Source organism: Canis lupus, chromosome 6, assembly GCF_003254725.2.
Source record: "Canis lupus dingo isolate Sandy chromosome 6, ASM325472v2, whole genome shotgun sequence".
In the NCBI taxonomy this organism is placed as follows: Eukaryota; Metazoa; Chordata; class Mammalia; order Carnivora; family Canidae; genus Canis; species Canis lupus.
Window position 1 is genome coordinate 28478081 of NC_064248.1, and position 15206 is coordinate 28493286.

At 43.8% G+C, this 15206-nt stretch overlaps 1 protein-coding gene across 3 annotated transcripts in view; it reads right to left on the reverse strand.

Moving 5' to 3' along the window:
• Nucleotides 1-1065: 1065 nt before the first annotated feature.
• BFAR (bifunctional apoptosis regulator) overlaps nt 1066-15206 on the reverse strand; it is a 30942-nt gene continuing 16801 nt past the window's right edge. For 2 of the 3 annotated variants that reach the window (XM_025416453.3, XM_025416452.3), the window contains 4 exons: nt 13959-14103; nt 6054-6227; nt 4337-4539; nt 1066-2418 (listed from right to left, as the gene is read on the reverse strand). In XM_025416453.3, coding sequence (XP_025272238.1) covers nt 2226-2418; nt 4337-4539; nt 6054-6227; nt 13959-14103 — 715 coding nt within the window. In that variant the 3' untranslated portion in view covers nt 1066-2225. Of the gene's footprint in view, nt 2419-4336; nt 4540-6053; nt 6228-10865; nt 11428-13958; nt 14104-15206 lie in introns of those variants that run through there. The other variant, XM_049111373.1, reaches the window with a different exon arrangement.

Below are 15206 nucleotides of genomic sequence, written 5' to 3' on the forward strand. Positions count from 1 at the left end.
CCACCCCAAGGTGGGGCACTCTGGCATGCAGATTTGGAGCTGCAGGCAGCAGAGACCCTGCAGGCCCAAGAGAAACTTCCGCCCCTCCTTTAACTACCTAGAAGAGTTGGAGTTGGGGTCTGTCCTAGGATAAGGACTTTTGCCAGAGGTGAATTTTATGAGTGGCCTGTCTGCAGGGCAGGCCAAAGGGCTGGTTAGGGATCTGCTCTTACCACGCCCCATGAAGCAGAGGCCCACATCCCTCCCTTAGTCCCTGATGAATACTGGCCTTGTTTTGTCCGTCTTTGGAATTAGCCATGTCTGTGTGGACTCCCCTCACGTACAAAGTTAAAGTTGATTCTCTGTTGATCTGTCTCGTCTACTGATTCTTATTCTGGCTAGAAGGACCCTGAATGGGGACAGGAATTCTCTTGCCGCCTGCCACCACACTTGCAAAAGTGCCATTTCGGCATCAAAGGGCTTGCATATTTTCCATCAACGTCCCCTTCTGAGGTCCCTGAGCCCGCCACAATTGAGAGGGTCTAGGGAGGAGAGAGGCGGCCCGTGGCCCTTGCTCTGAACATGCCTATCCTCACTCTGGCAACGAGAGGTGAGTTGGGGCCAGCCTGTGTGCTCTAGGCCTGGTTTCTGCCCTTCCTCCTGCCCAGCGCGTGTGTGGGTATGACTCTCATCTCTGAAGCAGGATGTGGGGATGGTGTGAGGCCATGTGGTGCAGGTAGGGGCACTGGGCTGGCAGTCTAGCTGGGCCCAGCCCCACCAGTGCCATCCAGCCTCCACATGCTCATCTGGAATGGAAAACAGTAACTGCAAGGCACCGGGCCAGGGACGTGCAAATATCCCATGGTGTCTCCAGGCCTGCCGTGCTGTTGGGTGACTCGGGGAAAACCAGGAGCCCCGGGGCCTGATGTGCCAACGCAGGAGGAAGGAGAGCGCTCACCTTCCTTTCACCTAAGACACCTTAGGGTGGCTCCTTGGCTGGGGGACTGACGTGTCTCGTGGGTTGTGTCGGGCAATGCAGATTTTCTTCATTTTTTCTAAGCAATTATTTCTTCCTCTGTATAGAACTTTATATAAAAAAAATCTTTATTTTGCTTTCAAGTGATTTCTTCAAACTTTCAGACGCAAAGTTTGAGGGAGATCTTCAGAGGTCCAAAGGATTAACAGAGGGTTCGTGGAGTCACAACACAACACTGTGGATGCAAGCTTACCTCTGCAGGCCCATCTTCGGATGGCTCACGTTCACACCTGCTCTCTTTACACTGAAAGGAAATAAAAGGCCTTGCTTCATCTCATTCATATTTACAATTACAGCACTTGGTGTCATTATACTTGCGGCTTTATACAACAGAACAGGACAGTAGGATTATACAGTGCGAGGTCAATGTACAAAATGTTTCCTTGAACGAAAGAACTATAGCCTGGATACTAAATTCCTGAAAACAAAACAAACCAACTCCAAAACGATCATTTTAAGTGGCACTGAGGCAGCTCAGGCCGATGTGAATTACTCTCCATTATTGCCCAACATCCTACTCAATACCCCCACCCCCACCCCACCCGCTCCCAGGCTGAGTTAGGATCCAAACTTGTAGTGAATACACAGAAAGCCTGTGTGACAGTCTGATGGCCATTCTAGTCTCAAACGGAATCCTTTTAGAGGTTTAACTCTGACAAACTTTCCAGTAACTCTTCAATAATATAGAATCGTCCATAGCATTTGGGCTTTTCCTGTTATTTATGTGCAACTGTCTATGCCTATGACATATCTTCTTCCATTTTCCTAAATTTGCCTTAGAGGATGGGCCTGGCCCCACCAAGCTGGGTGTCGCAGCTCAGTCTCGGGCTGTAACTCGCTCCAGGAGCCACTGTCAAGCGAGACTGCTGACCCGGCAGCCTTCTGACGATGCCATACTGCATCCTCTGGGGACCCCGGGACCTTGACAGCCATGGTGGACGGGGCCTTCCAAGTCCTTGTGAGGAGGGTGGCTGGCCGGGAGGTGTTGCTGCTGTGTTGGCCGAGTTCTGGGACGTCGGTCCCTGCTGCCATGATGCCACAGGCAGAGGGAGAGAGGACCCGGTTGTAGCCTCTAACAAAGCAGCACCTTGTTCACGAGGTGTAGACACAGGAAGTCCGCTTCCCCTGCCCCACCCCCACCCCTACTCAAGCATCCGTGCTCAGATGTCAGTGAGGCTGGAAGAGTCCCTCAGGGCCTGGGCAGTGCCAGTCACAACACTTGGGTTTCCAGCTGTCGGACTTCCTTGACCACGAGATCAATGTTAATGATTGGGTTGAAGTACAGAGCCCAGTAAAATAAGCAGTTGCAAACAAACTGAGGAATGAGAGGCCAGAACATGGCCACGAAGAGCCCCTGTGTCGATACTTTCCAAAAATGGCTCCACATCCTCTGAGGCACGGTCCTGTGGAAAGAAGAGAAGCATCTGAGGTGGAATCGTGATGGTGTTCTAATGATGACGCCAAGCGCTTGGGCCCTGAGCCCTCTCCCAGTGCAGTCTGGCTGTCTGTGCTGCACAGACCCCTCCGGCCCTGCTGCCCGAGGCATACCTTGGCCTGCCCGCCCATCTTTAACTCCCAGGATGCAGCCTGCAGGGTTGTGCTTGGTGCCGCACCACACAAGGACCCCCCAGCATAGCCCCACCTGCTTTGTCACTGGGTTACACTTGTGTGTATTTACTATCCATATTTTCTCTGAGAGGCTGTAGGCCTTCAGAGTCCAGACTGTCTGTCTTCTTTACCAAAACATCTACAGCACCCAGCAGAGGGCTGGAGCAGAGGAGGGGCTCCATTAACTGTGCAGGAATAAGTCAATAGGAGATTCTTGTCAGGGTTTGGGAACTATTTATAGGGCTGTTACTGACTGACGAGGCCAAGAACTCTGAGTCATAGGATGTTTAAGGCTATGAGGATGCTGGTGTGTTACTTCTGCCTGTCTAGTAGCCACTCCCTTTCTTCTGGAAACACCTTCTGAATTTTCCTTCCGGATATACCCTTCTCCTATTCTTTTCCATGTAGTCTCGGTGGAGCTGAAGCCAGTCCCTGGTTAGGGGGTGAAGGCATATGCCTTGAGCCTGGTCAAGGGAAGCCTGGCATACCCTGCCCCATGTTTTAGGTCCAGGTGGGCATGGGAGCCAGGCTGGGCCAATCAGAGCAAAGGAGTGTGAGCCTGAAGACTGTAAGTGCTATGGGGAAAGAAGTGCTCTCTCTCCACCAGGCTTGCTAAGCTGCTGAGATCTGGAGTGACCATGTGCCCCGTGTGAAGAGAGCTGCCCGAGGCTGAACAACACAGCAAAGAGCAGAGCTATGGAAGAGACAGGGTCAGTTTTGATGAGGGTCTCTGGGACCAGCTGTGCGGGAAGCTGTGGAGGGCATTTCTCTTGTCCAGAAAGCCGATTCAGGTTGGTTTTTCTACCATTTGCAGCCAAGAGTCCTGACTCTGGGACTGGTTAGCCCAATGCTCTCATTTTATGCATTAATCCAGAGAAGTTATTACTAGCCCGATGGGTGGCAGAGCAGGATTAGAACTCATGCCTACAGGATTCCTTGCCAGATCTCTCTATGCTCTACCACAGTGGCCCTTTCTTTTCTTTTCTTCTTCTTCTTCTTCTTTTTTTTTTAAGATTTTAATTTATTTATTTATTCATAAGAGACAAATAGAAAGAGGCAGAGGGAGAAGCAGGCTCCTGTGGGGAGTCCGATGTGGGACTTGATCCCAGGACTCTGGGACCACAACCCGAGTCAAAGGCAGATGCTCAACCACTGAGCCACCCAGGCGTCCCCACAGCATCCCTTTCCTTAAAGTAGCCTCTTTTTCTCTCTTATGTATTCCTTTTTTTTTTTTTTTTTTAAAGATTTTTATTTATTTATGATAGAGAGAGAGAGAAAGAGAGGCAGAGACATAGGCAGAGAGAGAAGTAGGCTCCATGCCGGGAGCCCGACACGGGACTCGATCCCGGGACTCCAGGATCGCGCCCTGGGCCAAACACAGGCGCTAAACCGCTGAGCCACCCAGGGATCCCCTCTCTTATGTATTCCTTAATAAAATCCTTCATGCACACCCCCACCCCAAGGAAGTAATGGTATGTTTTACCCGAGGATAAGAGAGGTGGAGAAACTCATGAACAGTAAGCACCAAGAAAACTTCCCTGTCTCCAAACACCAGGAAATTTGCCTATTTGCTGCTTAAGCAGTGTTTCTAAACCAGAGCCCAAGGAGTGTCTTCAAGTTTCTGTAATACTTCGAGGAGGACTCTTCTACCACTTGGTATGTCTTTCTCAGTGCCTGTTGTTCCAGCCACCTCCAATGTACAAAGACACTTACTTCAGTTCGCTTCGTGACCAGATCCTCCAAAAGGAGAATAATTCCAGAACCGAGAGTAACATGGCATTGACAATGAGGAACCGTGACGTCCAGTAATGGACCTCCAGCCAGTCCCAAGCAAATTCAGCAATCAGCTGGTACGGAAGGAAGGAGTACTTGACAAGGAATTCTCTCCACTGCTTCCATGTGGGCTCTCTGAGATCCTTTACAATAACATAAAAATAAGCACAAGTGGACACACAAAATTGTGAGGATGGACTTTTATGGAAAATATTGTGGTCACCACGGTGAACTTCACATTTATGAAAACACACATTATCCAACAACCTAACTGAATGAGCTGAAATTTCCATCCATCAGCTCATCTTGTAATAAATAATCTTACACCAGATAAACGTTACCAAAGAAGTTGAATAGAGATGCTTATTATGTAACTGGAAGCTCAGAAGTAAAAATCAAAGCATGAGTTATAAATGATAAGGCTTGGCAATGAACTGAAATTAAACCATTTTTTGAACTTCTTCCTCAATGCCTGGGTAGCTCAAACAATTTCCTAAATTTGACATTTTAGCTGCAGTAGAATGCTAACAGATCATGGGAAAATTAAACATATACCTCGAGAAAGTAATTTTGGGGAAAATAAAAAACCTTAACGACAGATATTATCAGATAATTAACCAGAGCATTTAAACAACACATGGAGGCATCCAGAAGGCTAATGGAAGCTCAGCAGGACCGTGTACAATGGAGTAGGTATGAAGTATTCCAAGAGGAAAGTGAGCCTGCTGAGTGGGCAGGGGTCGCTGGGGCTTGTTATAATGGAGACGTAGGGAGGTCTGTGTTCCTAGTCCAACGAGGGCAGGTAATAGCACGAAACTGGGTAATTAGACAAACACTGTCCATAGTGGCTAATCAGCAGGCTTTAAGTACATCCAAGGCTCAAGTCGGTCAGGCAGACACTTGACTCAAGTATTTTAAAAAGGGTTGTTGGAGATTTAGGAATTCTGCTTTAATATTTATGGGTGTGGATCATATATGACGATTCTTATAACCATGTGACTTTTGATTTAAACAGATCAGAGGGATGGCTCCAAGAGCAGCAGTGTAAAGGACATTACTCTAAAATGACCAACCTGACAAAGAGAAGTCATGGAGTAAGTGGGATCCACCAACAATTCTGAAGGACTCCATGGGTCAAACTGAAGACACAAAAGCCAAGGTAGGTAACAACCCTTCCCATTGGCCTGTGGTCAGCTGATGCAACAACTCTCATCAGCAAAGACAGCTTCCTTTTCAGAGGCCACCAGAATGGATGCTAACCCTGCCCTGCGTTGGGACAAATAATCATCCTTTGGGGATCCTCTTAACAGACAGATGACTAAGCTGTGAAGGTCCATAAATCTAACTCTTGGGCCATCTGGACCTACACTATCTTCCTTTAAGCAAAAGCAATGCTGTTCTCCCTTCCCTTAAATATTCCAAGTCCAGAAGGTAGTTCCTCTTGCTATGCAATGCAGACAATAAAACTGGCTTCTGGGAGTTGGGAGGAGTTGCCTTAGATGTTCCCTTGTAGGGTTTCTCCTTGCAAGGAACAAATGAAGGCCATATATGAAGCCACCATGCTGGCTCTTTCCTAACAGCTACAGCCATGTCTCCAATTCTATAACACACTGAGGAGTGAAAGAACGATTCCATTCAAGGCACTCTGCAGACCTACCAGAAGCTTAGTGAGGATGTCCTCCCCAGGACTGTCTTCTTGCAGAGGGCAGATGGTGTGGATGAATGGTAGGAAAGTGTCTGTGTAGTCAAACAGGTAGAGGTACAGCAGCCCGAGTCTTGGGGAGCTTTTGAGGGCATAGAGCAGGAACAGGGACCTGCCTGGGTTCACGGCCTGCAGAGGACAAAGTGGGTAAAGGGGTGTGTTACAACCATGGCAGCCAGCTCCCCACCCATGCTCCTTCCACAGTCTCACATCCTTTGCCATCAGCCCTTTTTGTGTGATTTGCACAAACGATGAATGAATGGATGAATGAACCAATGAATGGCAAGAAAAGGCCCAAATAATCCATCTGTTGGGCTATATTTAATAAGATCCAATCTTTCTCCGTGGCTTTGGCAAGGATTGGGGGGTGGGGCTGAGAAGCATACTCCTAGGTATGCTAGTAAAACTCAACCTTTTTGGAAAACAATTCTGTAAATCGTATCAGAGAGTCTTAAAAATGTTTAATTTAGGGGTGCCTGGGTGGCTCAGTTGGTTAAGCATCTGACTTGGTTTCAGCTCAGGTCATGATCTCAGGGTCATGAGATCAATACCTGTGTTAGGCTCCATGAAGCCTAGGCATGGAGCCTGCTTAAGATTCCCTCTCTCCCTCTTCCTCTATCCCCCCACCCCCGCTACTGTGCATTTAATTTAACCAATGTATTAATGGTCACCATTTAAAATAAAAGTAATCAGAAATACAGAGGCTTTATGCACAAAATGTTTAGTGCTGCATTGTGTATAAGAGAGAAAGTGGAATCTGCGACCTAAACAATGAAGTTACAGAAGATGTTTTAGCACAGAATTCATACAGCCACTGAAAAACGAATGTGGGAAGTTTTGGGTAATGCTCATGTTATAGTGTTAGGTGAAAAAAGAGTCAAAGATGTGTAGCAATCTGATCTTCCTGCTGCCGGCCCCATTTAAGCCAGACCGCCTTCACATCCATTCCCAGAGAAGCACCTGGCTCACAACAGATGTATTTGTAGAATGAATATATAAACAAAAGGACCACTTAAACTACACACAAGTTGTCTGGGAGAAAAGAGAGTAAGATATAATGTTAACCATATTTGACTCTCAGGTGGGACTATGGGTTATTTATTTTCATTTTTGTCACTTTTGTAAATTTTCCTATAAAATGTGCATTTATATTTTTCCTGATTACAAAGTAACTCAAAGTGACTCAGTTTACTTGATGCTAGTAAGCATCAAATAAAATGGACAAAAGGTATGAATGGGAAAAAAAAAGGTATGAATGGCTACTTCACCAAAGAAGATATAATAAGGATGCAAAGAAGCACATAAAAAGATGTTATCATTAGTCCTTAGAGAAATGCAAATTGGACCAGTACGTTAGCACCATGCACTGATCTGAATGGGAAGAAGTTGGGAGCAGGGCTCAACAGAAGGGCAGGAGGTGGCTTTGGGGAGTGGTAGGTTTACTACCTTGATCACAGTGATGGTTTCACAGGTGTTTACAATATGTAAAAACTTGTCAAACTGATGAATAAAGGAGATGTGGTATATATATGAAATGGAATATATATTCAGCCATAAAAAAGGATGTTGCCATTTGCAACAACAAGGATGGAGCTAGAGAGTATAACAGTAAGTGAAATAAGTTAGAGAAAGACAAATACCATACAATCTCGTTCATAAGTGGATTCTAAGAAACAAAAAAAACAAAGAAAAAAAGAGCCAAAAAACCAGACTCTTACCTCTAGAGAATGCACTGGTGGTTACCCGAGGGGAAGGGATAGGGGAATGGGTCAAACAGGTGTCAGGGATTAAAGAGCACACTTATTTTGATGAGCACTGAATAATGTATGGAATTACTGAATCATTATTGAATCACTAAGATAACACTGTACATTAATTATACTGGAACCTTAAAAAACTTATCAACTGGTACACTTTAAATATGTATATGTCAATTACAGCTCAAAAAACTATAAAAACACATTCAAGTTATTTGATGCTATTAATGGCTTACTATTAAGTTTTAAGAGTCCTTCTCTTTAAAGACTCACATTGAAGTATTTAGGGGTAAAATAATATGAAGTTTGCACATGCTTTACTATAAGCCCGTACATTGGGCGTGTGTGGGGGTGTGGGTAGAGTATTATATAATAAGAATGGCCATAGTTAATACTCATTGAAGTTGGGTGTGTGTACACTCTTCCCTCCATTTTTTATGTACCTAAAATTTCCTGTAGTGAAGATTTAAAAAGGTCCATCTTAGGTCTGGGATAGGTACAAGAATACCTTGAACATCTTATTGTGTAAGAAAATAAAGTATCTGGACAGCAACAGGCAAAAGAATGAAAGTGGACCACTTTCTTACACCATACAAAAAAATAAATTCGAAATGGATTCCAGACCTAATGTGAGACCTGAAACCGTAACAATCCTAGAAGAGAGCACACAAGCAGTAATATTTTTGGTATCAGCTTTAGCAATTTTTTTCTAGATTAGGTCTCCTGAGGCAAAGGAAGCAAAATAAAAAATAAACTATTGGGACTACATCAAAACAAAAAGCTTCTGTACAGCAAAGGAAACAATCAACAAAACTAAAAGAAAACCTAGGAGAAGATATTTGCAAATAACATATCTGATAAAGGGTTAGTATCCAAAATATATAATGAACTGATACAACTCAACACCCCAAAAATGAATAATCCAATTAAAAATCGGCAGAAGTCTTTTTTTTTTTTAAAGATTTACTTATTTATTTATGATAGAGAGAGAGAGAGAGAGAGGCAGAGACACAGGAGGAGGGAGAAGCAGGCTCCATGCCGGGAGCCCGACGTGGGACTTGATCCAGGGACTCCAGGATCGCACCCTGGGCCAAAGGCAGGTGCTAAACCGCTGAGCCACCCAGGGATCCCCGGCAGAAGTCTTGAATAGACATTTTTCCAAAGACATATACAGATGGCCAACAGACACATGAAAAGATGCTCAACATCACTCATCATCAGGGAAAGGCAAATCAAAACTACAGTAAGATATCACCTAACCACTGTAAAAATGGCTAAAATGAACACAAGAAACGACAGGTGTTGGCAAGGATGTGGAGGAAAAGGAGCCCTCTTCCACTGTTGGTGGGAATGCAAACTGGTACAGCCACTATGGAAAAGAATATGGAGGTTCATCAAAAAGTTAAAAATGGAGCTACCCTATGATCCAGGAATTGCAATACTAGATACTTACCCAAAGAATACAAAAATACTAATTTGAAGGGATACATGCACCCTGAGGTTTATAGAGCATTATCTACAATAGCCAAATTATGGAAGTATCCATTGATTGATAAATGGATAAAGAAGATGTGGTATATGTGAACAATGGAATATTACTGAGCCATAAAATGAATGAAATCTTGCCAATTTGCAAGGACATGGATGGAACTAGAGGGTATTAATAAGCTAAATGAACTAAGAGAAAGATAACCGTATGATTTCACTCATGTGGAAGTGAAGAAACAAAACAACTGAGGGGTGCCTGAGTGGCTCAGTTGATTGAGCATCTGATTCTTGATTTTGGCTCAGGTCATGGCCTCAAGATGGTGGGATCAAGCCCTCATATCATCAGGCTCTACACTCAGCAGGGAGTCTGCTTTCGATTCTCTCTTTCCCTCTCCCCCTACCTCATGTGCACACTCTCTCTCAAAAAGAAGAAGAAGAAGAAGAAGAAAGAAGAAAGAAGAAGAAGAAATGAGAGAATTATAACATCACCATTTTGCAAGTAAACAATCAATGATCATGGTGGCTGCTACCACCAGAAAGAGACAATTAGACATTATGAGCCTCTTGATTCTTGATGGAAGAAAACACCATCACATATGATGGAGTCTTGCTGAATACCTAAACCAATGCAAGCTTCTAGATTTAACTACTGGATTACGGGATATACAGGGGACAGAAGAGCCTGTCAGGTGACACCACAGAGAGGCAGTCAGCTAAATTTAGGATGTGGGACAACTGGGACACATGGGTGGCTCAGTGGTTGGGGCTGCCTTTGGCTCAGGTCATGATCCTGGGATCTGGGATCGAGTCCCACATCGGGCTCCCTATCGGAGAAAGAGAAGGCCTGCTTCTCCCTCTGCCTGTGTCTCTGCCTGTCTGTCTCTCATGAATAAATAAATCTTTGAAAAAAAATTAAGGATGTGGTAAAATTGCAGGCAAAACTATCTGGTTTTGTCAATGAATAAATGCAAGGTGACAGAGGGAGGGGGAATCCATACACTACGAGAGACTTAAGAGACATAATAACCAAATGCAGAATTTGTTTAGAACAAATGACCTGGAAGAAAAAAAGATGTAGTACTACATTTGATTATTGACAAGTTATCTGATATCAGAGAATTGAGTTTTGTTTTAAAATTTTCTTAAAAGATTTTATTTATTTGAGAGAGAGTGAGAGAGAGAGAGAGAGAGAGAGACTACAAGCAGGGGTGGGGGCAGAGGGAGAGGGAAAAAGCAGGCTCCCTAATAAGCAGGGAGCTCAGACATGGGGCTTGATCCCAGGACTCTGGGATCATAATCTGATCTGAAGGCAGACCCTTCATCGACCGAGCCCCCCAGGCACCCCTAGTTTTGTTTTTTTAGAGATGCACAATATTTAACCTATGAAAAATAAGGTATCTTAGATTTTCAAAATAGTCAGGGTGGGGGTAGGTGGGGTGGTATCACTGCAATAAACATGTTGTAGCTGGTAAGGGTACACGGCAGTTTTGTACTATTATCTTGCTTTTGTGTAAGTTTGAAGTTTTCTTTTTTTTTTCTTTTTTTTTTTTTTAGTTTGAAGTTTTCTATAGTAAATATCTTTGCATCCTAACTTAGGTGAGAAATAAACACAGGAGTAGTTCTTCATTCCAAATGTTTCCCAAGGGGGATCCCTGGGTGGCTCAGTGGTTTAGCGCCTGCCTTTGGGCCAGGGCGTGGTCCTGGAGTCCCATCCCTTGTCAGGCTCCTGGCATGGAGCCTGCTTCTCCCAATGCCTGTGTCTCTGACTCTCTCTCTCTCTCCATCATGAATATATAAATAAAAAAATCTTTAAAAAAAAAAAAGTGTTTCCATATATATATATATATATATATATATATATATATATATATATTTTTTTTTTTTTTTAATCTCCTCTTAAGGAGCCTTTTAAAACCTTTTTTTCCGGGGATCCCTGGGTGGCGGCGCAGCGGTTTGGCGCCTGCCTTTGGCCCAGGGCGCGATCCTGGAGACCCAGGATCGAATCCCACGTCGGGCTCCCGGTGCATGGAGCCTGCTTCTCCCTCTGCCTGTGTCTCTGCCTCTCTCTCTCTCTCACTGTGTGCCTATCATAAATAAATAAAATAAAATAAAAAATTAAAAAAAAATAAATAAATAAATAAAAACTTTTTTTCCTCTATAACCCTGCCCCCTCCATGAAATGCTAAATACCACAGATAGACTATAAATCTGTTTATGTACTGTGGTCTTTGGAAGGGAACAAATCATATTTTAAGACTTTTATTTTCTACCCCTCACCAACCAATCGCCATAGGGGCGATACTGTTCTTGTTGGACATGCAAGATCTAAAGGAGCACTGGCCCTAGAAATCAAGTCTGAGTGTGGCCAGCCACATCATGGTCAGTACCAGAGAAAGGGAGATGACCAGGTGACTTATCTGTGGGTCCAGTGTCAGTGTGAGTGCTGAACCAGTAGAGTGGTTGGCTACTTCCTATCGGAGAAAGAAAAACCAACCACCCGGTAAGGTGGTTACGACAGCACTTCAGCAGGGAACGGTTTCTTTCATGTCTAATGAGAACAGGAACTGTACCTGGACACTAAGGCTGGTAGGATCTTATCACACACCTTTTGACCTTCTGGTTAATTGGCTAATTGTCACATGGCCAACCTCAGGGTGGGGCTGGCAGCTCAGATGTGAAGGAGCCACCTGATAAAATTTGCCTGCTTTTACCCTGGGTCCAGAATTAAGTTCCCATTTGCTCTGGTTCATATTAAGATTGCTTTTACGGATTTTGAATAGAGGGCCAACAATAATGGAAACAACAACAAACCTTCTACCTGACGACCTCCATGCCTATTCTTCAAAAATTCTGAAACTAGAGTTATTTTAGTTTTAAAATACATCTACATAGTTAACACAATGTTTTCCGAATGGCCCCCAAGTGTATTGATAAATCTCCCTTCTGTCCAAGTCTCAATCCCCAGATGAAAACATTAACAACAGTCTGTGTATCCTTCTACATATATTCCACACATATGGCAAACATACAGATACATACAAATGTGTGTATTTTCCAATGCGCTTTTATTTTCAGTGAACAGTACAACTGCCTTCCTTACTGGCACACCCAGAGTCACAGAGTCACCACCTTCTACCTTCGTCTGTACACATCTGGGTGGCACCCTATTTATTTAACCTGTTCAAATGATGGGCACTTAGCTGGTTTTCCATGTGCTGCTATTACCAACGATACTGTGGTGAATGTCTCATTTAATGACATGGGGGCTCAAAGTTTAGTTTGTACTGTGACTTTATGAAGTCACTTACCGAGGAGGAGACAGGCACACGAGGCCTGGGTGCCTGCTGGTGTTCCACAGCGAGTGTGCCCTAGAGAAGCCCAGCAAGGAGTGCAGCCAGCCCTGCCCTTGAACCCCAGACCATGCTGCCTGTGCTCCAAGTGCAAAGAAGTGAAAGTGTAGATCATGGGGTAGGCACGACTTAAATGTTAATAGTTATTGATAAACTGTATTGATAAACTGTTCTCTGAGCAGACTGCACTATATTTAGGATCCACAGAACATATGAGTTCTCTTTCCTCTTATGATGCTCTTATTCTGGACAAGATCATAGAGGGGAAAACAATGCACTTGCTTATTTTAGTTTGCACTCCTCTAATTATGGTTGAGCATTTTTTTCCCATGAGCTTATTGATCATTTGTAATTATTTTTCTCCATGCTGTCTTTTTAGGATATGTAAGTCGGTATATATTCTAGATATTTTATATTTTATTATAAATTTATAAAATTTATATTGTATTATAAATATTTTATATTTTATTATAAAATAATATATTCATTTTACAGTACAGTATATGCTAAATCCTATCTGTGGTGCAGTCACAGTGAAGAATAATTTATCAATACTTCATAAAGCTGAAGATGTGTATTGCCTGTGACCTAGTAATCTTGTTCCTCAGTATATACTAGAAAGCATAAGAACTTCCAAAGAATTTCCACAGCAGCACTGTTTCCAGTAGCAAAAAATGGAAAGAATCTCAGTGTTCACTGAAAGGACAATGCATCAACTATCATATGCTCAAAAAGAGAAAATGAGTGAACTGGAGCCAGAGGGGTAAAGGCTACTTGCGGAAGGACATGCTCTCAGTTCATGCTTCCTCTGTTAAGGTTGAGGATTTGTAAAAGAATGCTCCTAGTGTGTGTGTATGCACACGCATAATATGAGTAGGGAAACATGGCCGGTGGGGCCCCCCAGCTCTGCTGTAGGAGCATGGTACCTCTGGAAAGAGTGGGGAGCTGGGGGCTTCGGTTGTGTCTGTGATGTTTTCCCAAGGAGTGGATATGTAAATGACGGAGAGGCTGTTCTCTATATTTTTCTCAATTAAAAAAACAAAGAGGGCAGCCTGGGTGGCTCAGCAGTTCTGCACCGCCTTCAGCCCAGGGCCGGATCCTGGAGACCTGGGATCAAGTCCCACACCGGGCTCCCTGCATGGAGCCTGCTTCTCCCTCTGCCTGTGTCTCTGCCTCTCTCTCTCCCTCTCTGTGTGTCTGTCATGAATAAATAAATAAAATCCTAAAAATAAATAAATAAAAATAATAAAAAAAAAAGAGTTCACCTTATATTCCCAGAGATTTTGGGGGGGCTTCACACCTAGTGCTTTGACACGCTCCAGTTCCAGAAGGATGGCTCTTCTGTGGCTGCTGTTTTCTATGGTATATGGCGCCCTTGAAAATTCTTCCTCTGTCAGAGTTAAAAGCAACCTGTGGGGGAGGGGTAGCAGTAGGAAGAGATTTCTTTTGAGATTTTATACTGGAGGCAAACTTCACACTGAGGATTGCATCCTATCAGCATAAGTACTTCAGGCTTGAGTAAGGTACGACACTCAGTATATGAACTAACAGTAATAACAGCAAACAACTGAATGCTCAATGACACTCGGAAACTACTTCCATGAGTCATCACTGATCCATTTAACAATTCTGCCCAGTAGATGGCATGATGGCCATTCTGTGGCTGAAAAAATGGTTTGGAGAAATAAAGTGGCTCAGCCAAGGCACACCCTGGTCTCTTCTACTCTTAACCTCTGTTCATCCAGCTATGCAGTCTAACCTTTCACATACTGCAAAATGTATGTGTACAGAAAAAAAAAAAGGAAAGAAATCCAATAAAACGTTACAATTTTAAGAGTAGCTGTTTTAGGATAGTAATTTAAGAAAAATAATTGTAGATCCCTTGTCTGATCCATTCATCTGAAAACAACTCCACCTCAACAATAATTCATCGCTAAAAACATCCTTGTGCACCAGCAAGGAGGCCAGCAGGAACACAACCTGCTGTGTTGGTGGAGGAATGTAAGTTGATGTCCTTTTGTGGGTAATTTGGAAATATTTATCAAAGTTGTAAAGGTTTAGGGGATCTCTGGGTGGCTTAGCGGTTTAGCGCCTGCCTTCAGCCCAGGGCGTGATCCTGGAGACCCGGGATCGAGGCCCATGTCCGGCTCCCTGCATGGAGCCTGCTTCTCCCTCTGCCTGTGTCTCTGCCTCTCTCTCTCTCTCTCTTTCTCTGTGTATCTCTCATGAATAAATAAATAAAATCTTAAAAAAAAAAAAAAAAAAGTTGTAAAGGTTTATTTCCTTTGACCCAGAAATTGCAGTTCTAGAAATCTATCTTCTGGAAGGAAGGCAATTATGCAAACATGTATTAACTAGGTAGAGAAGAAAAAAATTATTTTAACCACAATTTGGAAGAGGTACAAATTCTTACAAAAACCAGATGATTCAAGTGGGAGCATTTGGCTTTCCTGTCCCGGGGGAAAACATGACTGGGGTGGGAAGCCGGCAGTCAGGCAACCTGGCAGGGAGCA